This window comes from Bufo gargarizans, chromosome 1 (genome assembly GCF_014858855.1).
Source record: "Bufo gargarizans isolate SCDJY-AF-19 chromosome 1, ASM1485885v1, whole genome shotgun sequence".
Classification (NCBI taxonomy): domain Eukaryota; kingdom Metazoa; phylum Chordata; class Amphibia; order Anura; family Bufonidae; genus Bufo; species Bufo gargarizans.
Genome location: NC_058080.1, coordinates 168,210,978 through 168,230,813, shown reverse-complemented (window position 1 = coordinate 168,230,813; position 19,836 = coordinate 168,210,978). Strand labels below are relative to the sequence as shown.

At 46.7% G+C, this 19,836-nt stretch overlaps 1 protein-coding gene across 1 annotated transcript in view; it reads left to right on the top strand.

Moving 5' to 3' along the window:
* Positions 1-5,503, top strand: part of LOC122941073 (whey acidic protein-like) — a 60,560-nt gene extending 55,057 nt beyond the window's left edge. Inside the window, exon 5 of the mRNA XM_044298104.1 lies at positions 5,368-5,503. Coding sequence (XP_044154039.1) covers positions 5,368-5,393 — 26 coding nt within the window. The 3' untranslated portion in view covers positions 5,394-5,503. The remainder of the gene's footprint in view (positions 1-5,367) is intronic.
* Positions 5,504-19,836: the final 14,333 nt, after the last annotated feature.

Sequence of the window (19,836 nt, the reverse complement as noted above, 5' to 3'; positions counted from 1 at the left end):
AGTGAATTGAGGGACAGGCCAGAGCCCCTCAGTGTACCTCTTAGCATACTTGCTGTGCAGCAGTAACCACTCCCTGTTCCCTTGATAGAAAGGCAGCCCCATAGTGCCAGGGGGCAGCGGGTACTGGCAGCAGGGGGTCTCCAGCTGTAACAGTACAGCTCCCACAGCTTGACTGCAGTGAGCAGCAGCAGGACTGGCAGCACCAGGGTGCACAGGGCACTGGTGACCAGGGTGTACAGCGCCATGGTAGTGGCTAAGTGACAGTGGCTCTCCTCCATACCATGGTGCTACAGAGACGTAAAATCTTCAATCTGCATGACAGCCATCACAAGCACATGAAGAAGGTCATCGTACAAGCCTTCTCCAGGGAAGCCCTGGAGAACTATGTACCTGACCCGTCAAGGAGGAGGAGATTTATATATGTGTGTGTATATATACATGTATATTTGTGTGTGTATATATACATGTATATATACATTTATATATGTGTGTGTATATATACATATATTTGTGTGTATATATACATATATATTTGTGTGTGTATATATACAGTACAGACCAAAAGTTTGGACACACCTTCTCATTCAAAGAGTTTTCTTTATTTTCATGACTATGAAAATTGTAGATTCACACTGAAGGCATCAAAACTATGAATTAACACATGTGGAATTATATACATAACAAAAAAGTGTGAAACAACTGAAAATATGTCATATTCTATGTTCTTCAAAGTAGCCACCTTTTGCTTTGATTACTGCTTTGCACACTCTTGGCATTCTCTTGATGAGCTTCAAGAGGTAGTCACCTGAAATGGTCTTCCAACAGTCTTGAAGGGGTTCCCAGAGATGCTTAGCACTTGTTGGCCCTTTTGCCTTCACTCTGCGGTCCAGCTCACCCCAAACCATCTCGATTGGGTTCAGGTCTGGTGACTGTGGAGGCCAGGTCATCTGGCGCAGCACCCTATTACTCTCCTTCATGGTCAAATAGCCCTTAAACAGCCTGGAGGTGTGTTTGGGGTCATTGTCCTGTTGAAAAATAAATGATGGTCCAACTAAACGCAAACCAGATGGAATAGCATGCCGCTGCAAGATGCTGTGGTAGCCATGCTGGTTCAGTATGCCTTCAATTTTGAATAAATCCCCAACAGTGTCACCAGCAAGCACCCCCACACCATCACACCTCCTCCTCCATGCTTCACGGTGGGAACTAGGCATGTAGACTCCATCCGTTCACCTTTTCTGCGTCGCACAAAGACACGGTGGTTGGAACCAAAGATCTCAAATTTGGACTCATCAGACCAAAGCACAGATTTCCACTTGTCTAATGTCCATTCCTTGTGTTCTTTAGCCCAAACAAGTCTCCTCTGCTTGTTGCCTGTCCTTAGCAGTGGTTTCCTAGCAGATATTCTACCATGAAGGCCTGATTCACACAGTCGCCTCTTAACAGTTGTTCTAGAGATGTGTCTGCTGCTAGAACTCTGTGTGCCATTGACCTGGTTTCTAATCTGAGCTGCTGTTAACCTGCGATTTCTGAGGCTGGTGACTCGGATGAACTTATCCTCCGCAGCAGAGGTGACTCTTGGTCTTCCTTTCATGGGGCGGTCCGCATGTGAGCCAGTTTCTTTGTAGCGCTTGATGGTTTTTGTCACTGTACTTGGGGACACTTTCAAAGTTTTCCCAATTTTTCAGGCTGACTGACCTTCATTTCTTAAAGTAATGATGGTCACTCGTTTTTCTTTACTTAGCTGCTTTTTTCTTGCCATAATACAAATTCTAACCGTCTATTCAGTAGGAATATCAGCTGTGTATCCACCTGACTTCTCCACAACGCAACTGATGGTCCCAACCCCATTTATAAGGCAAGAAATCCCACTTATTAAACCTGACAGGGCACACCTGTGAAGTGAAAACCATTTCAGATGACTACCTCTTGAAGCTCAACAAGAGAATGCCAAGAGTGTGCAAAGCAGTAATCAAAGCAAAAGGTGGCTACTTTGAAGAACCTAGAATATGACATATTTTCAGTTGTTTTACACTTTTTTGTTATGTATATAATTCCACATGTGTTAATTCATAGTTTTGATGCCTTCAGTGTGAATCTACAATTTTCATAGTAATGAAAATAAAGAAAACTCTTTGAATGAGAAGGTGTGTCCAAACTTTTGGTCTGTACTGTACATTTATATGTGTGTGTATATGCATGTATATATGTGTGTGTGTATATATACATGTATATTTGTGTGTGTATATATACATGTATATATGTAAAGCTAAAGGATTGGTTGGGGGGCACTCAGCTATCTGGCACTGTATGTATAATCAATAGTCGGCTGGTATAGAAATATATACAGATTTATTATAAACATAAAGTGCACATACAAATATGTGGATGTGTAACTAATCTCCAGTATATAGGAGATATATATCAGGATAATAGTTCAGATGATATTGCTCCTGATACTATTAGCCGATATACACTGCCTGTCCCAAAAAAAAGTTGCCACCAAAAAAAATGGCCACACACTCTAATATTTCGTTGGACCACCTTTAGCTTTGATTATGGCACACATTCGCTGTGGCATTGTTTCGATAAGCTTCTGCAATGTCACAAGATTTATTTCCATCCAGTGTTGCATTAATTTTTCACCAAGATCTTGCATTGATGATGGTAGAGTCTGACTGTTGCGCAAAACCTTCTCCAGCACATCCCAAAGGTTCTAAATGGGGTTAAGGTCTGAACACTGTGGTGGCCAATCCATGTGTGAAAATGATGTCTCATGCTCCCTGAACCACTCTTTCACAATTTGAGCCTGATGAATCCTGGCATTGTCAACTTGGAATATGCCTGTGCCATCAGGGAAAAATTTATTGACGGAATAACCTGGTCATACAGTATGTTCAGCTAGTCAGCTGACCTCATTCTTGGAGCACATACTGTTGCTGAACCTAGACCTGACCAATTGCAGCAACCCCAGATCATAGCACTGCCCCCACAGGCTTGTACTGTAGGCACTAGGCATGATGGGTGCATCACTTCATCTGCCTCTCTTCTTACCCTGATGCGCCCATCACTCTGGAACAGGGTAAATCTGGACTCATCAGACCACGTGACCTTCCTCCATTGCTCCAATGTCCAATCTTTATGCTCCCTAGCAAATTGAAGCTTTTTTTTCTGGTTTGCCTCACTGATTAGTGGTTTTCTTACGGCTACACAGCTGTTCAGTCCCAATCCCTTGAGTTCCCTTCACATTGTGCATGGGGAAATGCTCTTACTTTCACTATTAAACATAGCCCTGAGTTCTACTGTTGTTTTTCTTCGATATGATTTCACGCCGATCACGATTATTCAGGATTTTTTTCCCCGCCACATTTCTTGAATACGATGGGTCCCCACTATCCTTCCAGTTTTTAATAATGCGTTGGACAGTTCTTAACCCAATTTTAGTAGTTTATGCAATCTCCTTAGATGTTTTCTCTGCTTGATGCATGCCAATGATTTGACTCTTCTCAAACAACTTTTCCACGACCACGAGAGGGGTCTTTCGACAAGGTTGTTTAAGAAATGAGAAGCAACTCATTGCACCAGTTGGGGTTAAATAACTTGTTACCAGCTGAAAGATAATCACCTATGCAGTAATTATCCAATAGGAGGCTCATAACTATTTGGTTAGTTAAATCCAGGTGGCGACTTTTTTTTTGGACAGGCAGTGTATATTGGCAATGTAAAATCCAGACTAATGTCCGTTTGACCATATCCTGGACATCAAAATCACTTCTCTATCTGCGATGAAATGACACCTGAGGTGCTGTTGTTACTATGATATCACAGTTGGCCAGGGATGTCATGTGACCACTCCTCTGTAGATGCTTGCTGTGATGCATGCTGGGATTTTTTCTTTCACTTTGCAGCTGCTCCTCCCACACAGCCTCTGTACTATGCTGAACACATTAGAAAAATTATACATACACAGTATATCTATCATTATACTAATACCTCTTGGCTTTAGTTAATATCTTGGGACATTTTTATTTTTTTTATGCATATGGTGGCCAACCCCTTTAAGGCCTCTTTCACACTTGCGTTGTCCAGATCCGGCGTGTACTCCACTTGCCGGAATTACACGCCGGATCCGGAAAAACGCAAGTGTACTGAAAGCATTTGAAGACGGATCCGTCTTCAAAATGCTTTCAGTGTTACTATGGCACCCAGGACGCTATTAAAGTCCTGGTTGCCATAGTAGGAGCGGGGAGCGGGAGAGCGGCATACTTACCGTCCGTGCGGCTCCCGGGGTGCTTCAGAGTGACGTCAGAGCGCCCCATGCGCATGGATGACGTGCCATGCGATCACGTCATCCATGCGCGTGGGGAGCCCTGACGTCACTCTGGAGCGCCCCGGGAGCCGCACGGACGGTAAGTATACTGCTCCCCCGCTCCCTACTACACTTTACCATGGCTGCCAGGACTTTAGCGTCCCGGCAGCCATGGTAACCACTCTAAAAAAGCTAAACGTCGTATCCGGCAAAGCGCCGAAACGACGTTTAGCTGAAGGCCGGATCCGGATCAATGCCTTTCAATGGGCATTAATTCCGGATCCGGCCTTGCGGCAAGTCTTCAGGATTTTTGGCCGGAGCAAAAAGCGCAGCATGTTGCGGTATTTTCTCCGGCCAAAAAACGTTCCGTTCCGGAACTGAAGACATCCTGATGCATCCTGAACGGATTTCACTCCATTCAGAATGCATTAGGATAAAACTGATCAGGATTCTTCCGGCATAGAGCCCCGACGACGGAACTCTATGCCGGAAGAAAATAACGCAGGTGTGAAAGAGCCCTAAGTGAATTGAGGGACAGGCCAGAGCCCCTCAGTGTACCTCTTAGCATACTTGCTGTGCAGCAGTAACCACTCCCTGTTCCCTTGATTGACAGGTCCAGACTGCCAGACATTATCAGCACCCTCTTGCGTGACCCTCCTATCCTGTGCCTGCACTGTACATTACATTGTTGGCACATGTGGAATAGTCATTTGAATGCTGAGTAAGCAGAAGTGTAATGTAGGGCAGGCAGAGGATTACAGGGCCAGGTGAGAGGGCCCTAATGATGCCTGGTAGTGTAGAGCAAAGCGACTACCGAAGTTATTCAACAATGTCACACGCGACTTCATGAATAACTAAGCTAATTGGACCCTTTACATTCTAATACTGTACGGAGATGAATCACAAAGTGGCGCATGACTGTTGAATAACTTCGGTAGCTGAAACACTTGAAGGGGGATTTATCAGAAACATGGTGCATCTGTGCTTCAATGCTTATAGCCTGGACATGTTTCTGTCTATACATAGCTGATGCTAACATGTTTCCTTTCTCATTCCAGTGATGCATGCAGTTCCTCCACAGTAAGAAGTCTAAATAACCAAGACACAAGACATATTTTTGCAGCTCTCCATCCCCTTTTGGTTTATTCTTTCTCCAAAACTTCATTGTTAAATAAACTTGTGATTCAAATTTGCATTACAAATATTATTTTTCTCTTATTTTTCTTTCTCATGAAATGAGCCTATGGAAGGAATAAACAGGTGTTGTATATGATGTATCATAACTGGTACAAACGAAAAATGGAGTAGTTACCCATGACAACCAATGACAACCTTTAGAGGATGAAAGCAGCAGCCTGAATTTTTGCCACAGCTATTCAACTTTTCCTTTGCACCAGTTTTGATACATGTCCGCCAATGTCTGTGATATCTTATTATTAGTTGTGGTCAGGGCGACGGTCCCTGGATGAAGGAGCTAGCGCCGACCTCTGGCTGGTGAATGCCGGAAGCCTGTAACGAGGATAGGCCTAAAAGGGGGCCTATCCTAAAGGAAGACCTATGAAAAGGGGAAGGGAGGGAGGGGTACCTGGCTGCACGTCCCGTCCCTTGTGAACCAAGGAATATATAGCAAAGGGGCGGGGCCTCTGCCCCTCACACAAATTCAGGCTGCACGGCAGCCTTATCTACTTGTGGTCAGGGCGACGGTCCCTGGATGAAGGAGCTAGCGCCGACCTCTGGCTGGTGAATGCCGGAAGCCTGTAACGAGGATAGGCCTAAAAGGGGCCAAAAAGGAGACACCATCGTACAGACAGATACTTATTGTACCGTTACAGGGCAAGAGAACAGAAAGCATTACGGATTTCTGATTGGGGATTCGGAACGTACCTAGCAAAACATGACGACCTCCAGTGCCCCATGCACCTGATGACATGAGGAGGTATCTGGTGCCTTGATGCTGCCCCAATACGAAAGGAGTGTCCCGAGATGCCTTTCGGGTCTTGACCTAACCCCGCCACTAATGAGCGTACATGTGACACGAACTGGGGCGTGGACCACGGCCCTCCTTTGAAGGGGAGTAGGGGGACTATCTGCTGCTGCTGCCTGCAGGGCCACAAACAACCGACGCAGCACCTTGACCGGGCACCAGGCGTTATGCGAGGGGTGGAAAGAAACCAGGGTTGGAGGCCCTGTCTGAGCAGTCTTGGTAGATGGAATGCTCAGCACAAACAGGTCCTGATGCCAGGTCAAGTGCTGCTTCTGGAGACGACGGACGTTCCGGACGGAGGCGGTGAATTCCCCCGGACGAAGGAACCCGTAACACCCTAGGTAAAGGGCGGCTTTAATGATGGTGCTAACCAAGGGCCCAAAAAAGATCACCATCCAGAGCCAAGGACAACTGCCTGAACAAGGAGCCGGACATGGGTTGCCGGACCACCAGCCTACTTGCACCGGCTTTCTCAATGCCCCGGAGCGTGGCCTTGATGGCCTGCGATGTAAAGAAAGAGATCCGGGCCGGATTGTCCAACGTGAACTGATGTTGCACCCCCGCCAACTACAGGCGGATGGTATTGTGAGCGAGTCCGAGGTTGGCATGGCAATGCGTGATGAAGGCCATAATGAATGACACGTCATCCATGTTGCCCTGTGGATGCCTCTCGGCAAATTTTCCTATACAGATTCCAGCCCGTACAATAGTTCCTGACTGTATTTCAGACAGGCTCTGGTGCGACAGGTCCTTTGCTCTGCTGAACAATGATGTTAGTCCCACACCAGGTCGCTGTATGCCGGAACGCCTGCCCCCCCTGCGTCTGCGAGTGGCATGTTCAGAAAGAAGATTACAGCGCATTAGCAGCAGTATTCTTGGAACCCTGAATGTGGGAGGAACCCACACCTGAGCAAAACAGGAACACCACACCCGAGCGAATCAGGGAACATACCAGACCTGAGCGACCCAGAGAACACACCAGACCTGAGCGATCCAGGGAACACACCAGACCTGAGCGATCCAGGGAACACACCAGACCTGAGCGATCCAGGGAACACACCAGACCCGAGCGATTCAGGGAACACATCAGACCTGAGCGATTCAGGGACCACACCAGACCTGAGCGATTCAGGGAACACCCAGACCTGAGCGATTCAGGGAACACACCAGACCTGAGCGATTCAGGGAACACACCAGACCTGAGCGATTCAGGGAACACACCAGACCTGAGCGATTCCGGGAACACACCAGACATGAGCGATTTAGGGAATACACTAGACCTGAGCGATTCAGGGAATACACCAGACCCGAGCGATTCAGGGAACACACCAGACCTGGAACGTTACCCCTAAGTGACTAAGGGGAGGCAGACGCCAGAGTGATTCAGGGAACCTGAACCCTGAGCCACTGAGGGAAGACATGACACATGCGATTTTGGGAACATGACACCTGTGAATTGGAGAAAACATAACCCTGAGTGATTCAGGGAAGACATGACACCTGCGATTTGGAGATAAACGTTACCCTGAGCGATTCAGGGGAGACATGACACATGCGATTTTGGGAACATGACACCTGTGAATGGAGAAACATAACCCTGAGCGATTCAGGGAATACTTGACATCTGCGATTCTTGGGGACATGACACCTGTGATTTGGAGAAAACATAACCTGAGCGATTCAGAGAAGACATGACACATGCGATTCTTGGGAACATGACACCTGCGATTTGGAGAAAACATAACCTGAGCGATTCAGGGAAGACATGACACATGCGATTTTGGGAACATGACGCCTGTGAATGGAGAAACATAACCCTGAGCGATTCAGGGAATACTTGGCATCTGCGATTCTTGGGGACATGACACCTGTGATTTGGAGAAAACATAACCTGAGCGATTCAGGGAAGACATGACACATGCGATTCTTGGGGACGTGAAACCTGTGATTCGGAGAAACATGACACCCGAGCGAAACAAGGAACAAAAACCTGAGTGATTCAGGGAAGCCAGACCACCGGCGTGCTTCAAGAAATACCGCAAACAAAAACACAAGCGCCTGAGCGGTTCAGGGGACGTATGGCCCCTGACTGATTCCAGGAATGCGCATACCGAAAGAACCCTGGAATAAAACACAAAATGCACCCTTGCGCAATTTGGCGACCTCAGTGCCTTGGGGACACCGGGCACTTTCCGCTTGCTAGCCACCCCAAGCTCCCCGGGAACAGCCCCCCCCCCCCCATGCTGACCCTTGGTGACAGGGACAGCTGGGGTGCTCGTTGGAGGACCAGGCATGCCCAGCAGGAGCGGCGCAAGCCCAGGAAGACAGGGGGTGACCGGGACCCTGCCGCCTGACGGGATAGTTAGGAGGCCATATCCACAGAGAACCTGTCCCTCACCTGAGGACCGCAGGCGTCGACTAGTGCCCCCGTACCGACCCCCCGTACCAGTGAAGCCCAGCACCCGACGGAGGGGGGGGGGAAACGCTGGAGACGCCGTGCGGGTCCCCCAACCGGACTTGCTCTAGTCTGCAGGGAGAGAAGTGGGGGTGCGTCAGCACTGCAATTGGGCTCGGCTACCCAGCCGGGACCACTTACCGGAGGCGCCGCGGTCTGGATTCCACGAGGACGCGAAACCGGAAGTGGCATCACGGACGGGCAGGTAAGACCGACCCTAGACTATGGCCGGGCCTGACGGACCAGAATTGATACTCACCTGGTTATGGAAATTGATGAAAATTGAATAGATACCGTACTGGAGGCCGGCACCACCGACCGAGGTGGAGGCCTTGTTTATGGAAGGCCGAAGGCACTGAGATCCTCCAACGTGCTGCCGTACAAACAAAGAACAATGTATGAAAATCTAAATGCACTGGGAATATTACCAACCTGGTTGTGTCAGGCCGTACAGTCTGCCCCTAAGGGTAAAAGAAAACATGGCCTAAATGCTTCAGGCAAAACAATGATGAGCCAACAACCAGGATGACATGCCCCCCCGGGCGTGCTGCTAGGTCATGCATGCTGCTATGGGCGGATGTGTGCCAAGATTGGTGAAAAAGACCCCTTGGACGTACTTAGACAGGACACCATGCCGCCGGGACGGCTGACGCGACATTGCCTGAACGCTTCAGACAGACGTGCAACAACAGACGAGTGAGACAACCTGGACGTACCAGACAGGACCACATGCCACCGGGGTGGCGGACGTAACATTTTGCCCGAACGTTTCAAGCAGACGTGCAACAGGAGATGAAAATGACAACCTGGACGTTCCAGGCAGGACCACGTGCCACCGGCGTGGCAGACATACTTTGCCTGAACGCTTCAAGCAGACGTGCAACAGGAGACGATTATGACAACCTGGATGTTCCAGGCAGGACCACGTGCCACCGGCGTGGCAGACATACTTTGCCTGAACGCTTCAAGCAGACGTGCAACAGGAGACGAGTATGACAACCTGGATGTTCCAGGCAGGACCACGTGCCACCGGCGTGGCGGACATACCTTGCCTGAACGCTTCAAGCAGACGTGCAACAGGAGACGAGTATGACAACCTGGACGTTCCAGGCAGGACCACACGTCACCGGAGTGACCAACATAATAACGCCTGAACGCTTCAAGCGGACGTACCACATGAGACGAAAAGACACCCTAGATGATCCAGGCAGGACAATGTGCCACCGGAGTGGCGGACGTAACATTGCCTGACCGCTTCAAGCAGACGCACCACAATAAACAAAATGACAACCTGGGGTTCCAGGCAGGACTACATGCCACCGGCGTGGCGGACGCAACAATGCCTGAACGCTTCAAGCAGACGTACCACAATAGACAAGTGACAACCTGGACGTTCCAGGCAGAATCATGCGTCACCGGGGTGGCCGACAGAATAGTGCCTGAACGTTTCAAGCAGACGAGCAACGAGAGAGAGAGAGACGGGTATGACAACCTGAACATGCCAAGAGGGACCACCTGCCACTGGTGCGGCGGACATCACATATGGGACGTGTGAACGTGCCTGCGGCCAAACCCCCGTGACACCTACCATACCCGTATAGAAATCAGGACGTACCACCTACTGCACGTAAGGAATCCTTGGCATGGAGTGGAGCGTCAGATAACTGACCAGAGGCAGACACTGCAATATGATGAAGCATGACAACAATAAATATATATTATATTATTTTTATTTATTTTTTCTCTGGCTCCAACCAAGCTTTCCACAGAACGCCGGCCCTGCTGTTCCCGCACGGAGAGCCCCACAACACCACTCTAGAGCAGGTAAAGTAGAAATATATAGAAGCTTGGGGTCTTCATATCTGACAATCACAGCTCAGTGAGGCCGCTGGTTAAAAGTACAGTAGAAGCAGATCTATGTGGCATAGTTGGACAGTTGAACCTTAGTGGCGAATGTACAAATTATTATTTTTTATTTTTTTTAATTTTTTTTTTGCACATACCTAATACTATGCCACCAAAAATGGCCGTGCGATGCACCAGGATGCTGCCACCCTGGCCAGGGACCTAATGTGCGCCGTGAAAGGAGCCTGTGCATGTGCCCTGCCGTATGAAGCAGGGTGATGACCTGTCATGCGGGGACACCTGCCGTGCTGCTGAAAGAAAAAACAGAATGGAGCACGGCCACGCGAGAGTTAAATAGGACAATGATGCAACCGGACCTCCCTGATCGCGCCTTATGGGAGATCATACCATGAATGTGGTAGCTCAATGCGTATGACCATGAATGACAGCGGCTCCCCCGGCTGCAGGAGGGGCCCACTGGTACGGCGCGTGTGTTGCCGGGGGTCGGGGCCGCCGCGCGTGCCTAGCAACCGGCACTCGCGGCCGCCCCCTGAACATGCGCCTGCACGAGACTGGCCAGCGCCGCCCGACATTGATGTGAGCCGGCCAAGGCACTCCCCCCAACGGACATCGGCTTCCACCGCACCGGGGTAGGTACAACACGAGCCGTGCGCCCGCCTCTGCTGCCGCTGCCGATGCCCGGCACCGGCTTCCTAACTTACCTGAGACCGCACGAGCCGCTGGACGCCGACCTGTCCTGATACTCACCCAAACCCCGGCTTAAAGGTGCAGGACGTGCAGGAACCAGACGTAACCGGAAGTACCTGGCTGCACGTCCCGTCCCTTGTGAACCAAGGAATATATAGCAAAGGGGCGGGGCCTCTGCCCCTCCCACAAATTCAGGCTGCACGGCAGCCTTATCTACTTATACACACCACATTAAAAGGCATTATTGGGAAAAAATGGTACATAGTATCTAAGGAAAGACTTGTTATGATAATTGTACTTCTACATCTTATAGAACATACTACGGCTATAATAATTAGCAATTACAAATTGTATTTTTGTATGACTGCAATTGTATGCTTAAATTAGGTGTATTTCAGGCGCAGATGGCTGTGCAATGGTTAGTTGCACTGCTATCTGCAACTTCGCCCCACTCAGGCCAGGTCTAAAATTGTGGGTGTGGCGTGGGTGGGGAAGGGGACAGGCCGGCAGCCCCATCTCATTCATCACTTTCTAGCCTGTTTTAGGCAAGGAAGACAGCAAGGAAGTCATTTTACATTTAGAAGTGGCGCAGGATGCGCTGAAGTTATGGAGAGGCTGGCGACTCTTCATAACTTTGGCGGAACCACCTCCAGCTAAGGGCCTTCCAAAACGCTGGTTTTAATAAATGTGTCCCTTTGTTTCTCTGGGTCGTTACGTCTGGTCCCGAACTAATCATTATACATTGGGGAAGATTTACTAACTCTGTAGATAGAATAAGCTTAGATAGGATGCCTAGACATCCACCAAATGTATCACAGCGTCTCAGTCTGGATGATAAATCTGATCAGTGGGGGTCTGATACCCAGCACTGCAACCAATCTGCTGTTTGAAGAAGCGGGAGTGCACCAAGCACAGTGCCGTACATTGTATATTTGTTGTGCTTGGTATTGCAGCCCAGGCTAATTCTCTTGACTGGGACTGAGCTGCACATAAGCCATGTGTCTGATGAATGAGGCCATAGAAGTCACCGGAGAGCCCTGGCTCCTTCAAGAAGCTGTTTGGCAGTGGTGCTGTTGGTCAAATTCTGCACCATAATCTGCAGTTGAGTCATCCTCCACCAGGAGGATTGAAGTGCCTAGGGCCCACCAGTAAAATTTATATGGAGGGGGTCCACCGTACGGATACATTCAAATATTACCTGCTCACACAGCAGCAAGATGCTACCAGATTAATGAATATGGGGGTCCCTGCAGTAACTTTTAGACGGTAGGTCCTCGGGAACAGAGGATACTGGCAGCTTTCCTCTATACATAGAAGTCATCTCAGCTCTGATCGTGTCTATAATAATAAACTGGGGAGTTTACTTAATAATCTATCAAGTTTTTTATATGAACATAGGCTGGTTGAGGTGCTGTACATTGAATATATGTATGTAGTGCAGGAAGTCTACTGTGTTATGTGCCACTTGTGCAGGGGGTGGGAGACTAGGGGCCTACCTTACTCAGGGGCCCAACGGGGTATTCACCTGTACCCCTGTGGGCTAGTCCGAGCCTGTGGGTCAGCAACCTCCAGCACTCCAGCTGTCATAAGACTAAACCTTCCAGCATGCATATTTGGTCAGCTGTTCTCAGAACTCTGATCAAAGTAAAAGTATCATGCTAGGAGTTGTAGTTTCACAAGTTCTGGAGGTTGCTGACCCCTGACATATATTTGCCTGGTCTGAGACTGTCCTCTCCACTGCCTGCTACATTTGATTTTGGTTCCAAAATGAATCATTGTCTTGAAAGCTTGTATTTAATTTATCACTTCTACTTGGTAATAAAGATTTTATTTTGCTCTAAAAATACCTGTACACAGCAAAGTAAAAGATTCTTTCAGAAGCACGTTTTTCGATTAAGCAGATACAGTTAGTACTTGGTAACAAAATAGCTGGTTTTAATGCCTCCCTCCGGCAAAGCAGCACGACACTGCTAATCTGTGATATCAGATGTAAGAGCTCCGCTATCTCACTTCGTGTGAACAATCCTATCTGAAACTGTTTTTTGGAGCATCAACACAAATATAACATTTTCAGTAGAGATTTAGGAAAAGCTGTTAACCATGGCAGAGATAAATCTGCTGGAGTTGTCTGCCTCATTTTCAATTACTGTAAAGATTTCCAAGAAATGTCATAGACTGTTCTGACTAATGTGTTTTCACCATATGAATCCAAATATATAGCTGTGTGTTAAGCTAAATGTGTCAGTCTGAGATTTTGAGTGATGTGTTCTGTGCTATCAAACCAGAATGTTTTCTTAATACTCTATTAAAGGGGTTGTCTGGGTTCAGAGCTAAACCTAGACATAGCCCCTTCTTCACCCAGGCAGCCCCTCTGAGATGAGCTTTGCAGCATTATATGCTCCAATGCACTCACTTTTTTACAGTTGCAAGACAAAGTATGTGAACACTTTGGAATGAAATGGATATCTGCACAAATTGGTTATAAAATGTGATCTGATCTTCATCTAAGTCACAACAATAGACAATCACAGTCTGCTTAAACTAATGACACACAAAGAATTAAATTTGACCATGTTTTTATTGAACACACCATGTAAACATTCACAGTGCAGGTGGAAAAAGTATGTGAACCCCTAGACTAATTACATCTCCAAGAGCTAATTGGAATGAGGTGTCAGCCAACTGGAGTCCAATCAATGAGATGAGATTGGAGGTGTTGGTTACAGCTGTCCTGCCCTATAAAAAACACACACCAGTTCTGGGTTTGCTTTTCACAAGAAGCATTGCCTGATGTGAATGATGCCTCGCACAAAAGAGCTCTCAGAAGACCTAAGATTAAGAATTGTTGACTTGCTTAAAGCTTGAAAAGGTTATAAAAGTATCTCCAAAAGCCTTACTGTTCATCAGTCCACGGTAAGAAAAAATCATCTATAAATGGAGAAAGTTCAGCACTGCTGCTACTCTCCATAGGAGTGGCCGTCCTGTAAAGATGACTGCAAGAGCACAGGGCGGACTGCTCAATGAGGCTCAAGAATCCTATAGTGTCAGCTAAAGACTTACAAAAGTCTCTGGCATATGCTAACATCCCTGTTAGCGAATCTACAATACGTAAAACACTAAACAAGAATGGATTTCATGGGAGGATACCACAGAGGAAGCCACTGCTGTCCAAAAAAAAACATTGCTGCACGTTTACAGTTTGCACAGGAGCACATGGATGTTCCACAGCAGTACTGGCAAAATATTCTGTGGACAGATGAAACCAAAGTTGAGTTGTTTGGAAGAAACACACAACACTATATGTGGAGAAAAAGAGGCACAGCACTCCAACATCAAAACCTCACCCAAACTGTGAAGTATGGTGGTGGGGGCATCATGGTTTGGGGCTGCTTTGCTGCGTCAGGGCCTGGACGGATTGCTATCATCGAAGGAGAAATTAATTCCCAAGTTTATCAAGACATTTTGCAGGAGAACTTAAGGCCATCTGTCCACCAGCTGAAGCTCAACAGAAGATGGGTTTTGCAACAGGACAGCGACCCAAAGCATAGAAGTAAATCAACAGCAGAATGGCTTAAACAGAAGAAAATACGCCTTCTGAAGTGGCCCAGTCAGAGTCCTGACATCAACCCGATTGAGATGCTGTAGCATGACCTCAAGAAAGGGATTCACACCAGACATCCCAAGAATATTGCTGAACTGAAACAGTTCTGTAAAGAGAAATGGTCAAGAATTACTCCTGACCGTTGTGCAAGTCTCATCTGCAACTACAGGAAACGTTTGGTTGAAGTTATTGCTGCCAAAGGAGGTTCAACCAGTTATTAAATCCGAGGGTTCACATACTTTTTCCACCTGCACTGTGAATGTTTACATGGCGTGTTCAATAAAAACATGGTAACATTTAATTCTTTGTGTGTTATTAGTTTAAGCAGACTGTGATTGTCTATTGTTGTGACTTAGATGAAGATCAGATCACATTTTATGACCAATTTGTGCAGAAATCCATTCCAAAGGGTTCACATACTTTTTCTTGCAACTGTATTAGATCCTGTGATGTATCGGGTCTCTGCTAGGCAGAGGTTTCCACCTAGCGGTGATGTCACCAACACTAATGGATGGGCTTTAAGACTGCCCTAGCCTGTAAAACGGCTAAGGCAGTGCTTAAGCCCTCTCATTAGTGCCGGTGATGTCACCAGGAACACTGCTAGGCGGAAGCCTCCGCAGAGCAGTGTAAGCTTGCAAACAAAAAAGCCCTTGTCCTGCGTCATACAGCGCAGAGTAAGGGTCCATTCACACGTCCGCAATTTCTTTCCGGATCCGTTCCGATTTTGGGTGTGGACCGGTTGTGGAATCATTCATTTTCAATGGGTCCCGAAAAGATGCGGAATGCACAATGTGTGCTGTCCGCATCCATGATTCCATTCCGCAAGTATGAAAAAATATAAAGCTTGTCCTAATATTATCTGCAAATTGCGGTCCGTGGTAAAATAGAAAGCCAATGGATCAGAAAAATGTCATTCCGTACGTCATCTATATTTTGCGGATTCCGTTCCTGGAAATTAAGTCATTCTCTCAGAAACCAAAGTGCAAGGCCCTGGCATAGCAGAATCCTGTCTTCACCAGAGCAGAGTTGCCAAGTTTTTTTTTATAATACAAAATAGCAAATACAAATATGGACCGTCCGAAGGGTCCATATTACAAAACATTTTACATTTATTTAAACATTTGCCTATGTCATTTTAACCCAAATACCACCCACCCCAATGAAGAGAGAGAGAGGGGGAAAAAAAAGGGAAGAAAGGGAAAAGGGGGGGGGGGAGGGATTTTTTTTTTTCTTCCTCCCTTCCCCCCTCCCCTTCCATTCAAACAACTTGGCCCTGGTTCAACCATTTCTTCCAAATTTTATCAGTTTTTCCCTGTCTATCACTCGATCTCTCCAAGCCCTTTCTGAGACCCTAGAATGCCAAGTTTTAAAGATGCCACTTGTTTATGTGGAAAAGCTGATAACTCTCATTGAAGAACGTCCCAACCTATGGGATACCAGGTCTTACTCTTACCACGACCGAATTCTAAAAGACAGGTCATGGGAGGAGATAGCAAAAGAAATGGAAGGTTAAGAATGGGAGAATGCTGACTCCAAAAAGCATCACACCATCAGTGAGTAAGACTTTATATATGTATATATATGCCCATCTTTTTGGTATGAACTGCGTGCATTCAGGATTGAGCAAACTGTGGCTCTCCAAACTACAACTCCCACCATGTCATGCTGTAGAGAGTAGTCGTTTTTCAGCATTTGGAGAGCAGCAGGTTGCCCTTGCCTTCCATATTGCATCAATATACAGCTACATATGAATGCATTTTTCTTGCTTTGCAAACATTTTAACCCTTTATGGCAAATACAGTATAAGTACTAGAATAGTGGTTAGATAGTTTGATATTCTCATATATGATGAAATATTACATTTATGAAAATATAAAAATATATGTATGCTTAATAAAAATACATTTTTATTCCTAGTTTCTCGGATCAAGAATCAATGGTATTCCTGTCTAGATCAGTTAAAAAAGGGAAATTAATATGAAACAGAAAAGTGGTGATGGGACATTTAAAAAGAAGCCATATCTGTATACCGCCCACCTACAATTTCTAAGACCAATAATGGAAACAAGACTGTAAGTAATTTTTATAAAATATTATATTTCTATATTATTTTGATGAATTCAGTTAGATTTTAAAGGGCTCATGTACACTACCATATACCCTCCGATACATACTGTCCATGAGCGGGCCATATGTCCCGGAGTGGCATATTTCATTTGCGTGTTAGTACACAGCATCATTGATTACAATGATGCTGTGCACGTTGGGCAGAACATGGGACTATTGTCCTACACTCATATGATCATATTGTATGACTGCGGGACGATAGAACAGCGGGTGGCCCGACGTGCACAGCATCATTGTAATGTGCTCCCATGTGCAAATATCCGATCCAAATAGGGATGAGCTAGCCTCAACTTGACCCCGAAATTAACTTACTTATTTTCTATAATAAAATGGTAATAAGTGAAAATGATAGCATTCTTAATACAGATTGCTAACTGAAATGTCCATTGAGGGTTTTGATAAAAAAAAAAAAAAAAAAAAAAACTCAACTAATCCACTTGATAGGCTTTTTTCTCTCTCAGGCTATGAGCTGAGCGCTGTGATTGGCCAGCACTACAGCATTGGAGAATGAGCCGCCGGCAGGTTCCCCTGGGTGGAGCCTAACTGTAAAGATACCGGAGGCAATTACGGGAGAACAGAGTGGCGCCCAGGTATAACAGTAAGTGTAGGGGGGTCCCTGGGCGCCGCTCTACATGCCTGTACAGTTACTTTAGAAGTTTAATTCTGGTGAAAGGTCCTCTTTAAACCAAATTCAAAAAATAAAAAAATTATAATTCACTATCAATATATTAATTTAAATTGTTAGTGGAATTTGAAAATTACAAACTACCTCAGCCCGCAAGCCTACGTCAAGGGTCCTCACTCTCTTGCGAGTCCCTAAACTAACAGAGGATCTGACTAAACTAAGAAAATTAAAATTTGTATAGTAATTTGGAAACCAGAATCAAGCTGAAATCAACAACTTCCACGGATGGCTTCCAACTGCCACGGTAATGCCTCCTTTGGACTGCAGAATAAGTCGGCATAGACTTCCCGAACAGCTAGTGCAGCCGTTCCAGGTTGTCCAGTCCGGCTCTGATCAAAAATGACAGAAGATGTCATATTTTGACCAATATCTGCATCAGCGGAGGCATTATGTATCCTGGTGAAGTTGTGCAGCAATACACAAGCCTGTATCACCAGGGTGGCATTGTCAGGATTAATCCATTTAGTGGACAGCATTCCAAAAGCGCACTCCACATACCGACGTGCGCGAGTCAATCGATAGTTGAAGATGCGCTTCCGGTCATCCAGATTGTGTCTAGGGAAGGGCCGCATCAGGTGGGGGGGCAATGCGAATCCTTCATCTGCCACGATCACAAATGGAGCCGGCGGACCTGCAGATCCGGGTAGTCTTCTTGGCTCTGAAAGGGCCAGCTGCTTTTATCGTGAATTCTGGAAACACTAAAGATGCGGCTGTCAGAAGTGCTCCCGTAGGCCTTGATATCCACAATTACAAACCTGTAATTACTGTCAGTCAAGACCATCAGCACTACAGAAAAATATTGTTTGTATTTGAAGTATCGGGACCCTGAGTGAGGCGGCTTCTTTACACGTATGTGTTTTCCGTCCAGTGCCCCAATGCAGTTAGGAAACTGCGCTGATTGGTAAAATCCCTCGGCGATACAAAGCCAATCTTCCGCCTTGGGGGTGGGTATCACTGTTTCTCCGAGTTGCTGCTATATGACTTTACAAGAATGGCAGACGATCTCAGAGATTTTTGTGATCCCAAGCAAAAACTTAAAGTGCATTTCCAGTTGCAAGGAATCTGTGAAAAAAAAAAAATATATTTAACCCCTTCCCGACCTATGACGTGTATACTCGTCATGGAGCACTGCTACTTAGCGCTCCATGACGAGTATACGCGTCATGGAATTAAACTGTCACCATGTCTGCAGACATGGTGACAGCGCTGAGACCCCAGCTGTTACACACAGCCAGGCACCTTGGGTCAATGCCGAGGGGGTCCTGTGACCCCCCCCCCCCCCGTATCGGCGATCGCTGCAAACCGCAGGTCAATTCAGACCTGCGGTTTGCAGTGCTTTCTGCAGTTTCTGATCCCCGCTGTCCCTGACCGTGGGGATCAGAAACGTTAAAATGACACAAATAAAGATTTTTCACCCCCCCTGCACCCCTGAATGATTTTATGCCGGCGGGTGGTGCAGGGGGGGGTTTGCAGGTGGTGCGGGAGGCAGGGCGGTGCGGCAGGCGGGATCCTCTTGAATATTCATTGGCGTCCAGTGGGTATACCAAAGTGTTAGCACATTGCTGACACTCTGGTATAAACAGCTGACATCTGTGCTGTGATGTCAGACGTTTAACCCTTTCCATACCGCGGTCCGTACGGACCGCTCTATGGAAGAGGTTAACAGTCAGGGAGCTCCCTCATTCTCCCATTGGGGGGCTGCTGTGCCCTTGCAGCCACCCGACAGAAAGAGATCATAGAGGGAGGGAGCCCCCCTCCTTCCCCATCACGCACTGATCTGTTCTGGCAGACGGGGAAGGCATCCTGCTGTCCTTGGTGTGAGCAGATCTGTGCTAAAGGCAGAGATCTGTCCAGACAAAGTGTACTGTACTGTATTATACAGACATCAGACCCACTGGATCTTCAAGAACCAAGTGGGTCTGGGTCTAATTAAAAAAAAAAAAATGTGAAAAAATTAAAGATAAAAAAAACACATGTATCATTGAATAAAAAATAAATAAAAATACACTACACATATTAGGTATTGCCGCGTCCGTAACGACCTGATCTATAAAACAGTCATGTTACTTTCCCCGCACGGTAAACACCATAAAAATAAAAAATAAAAACTATGAGGAAATTG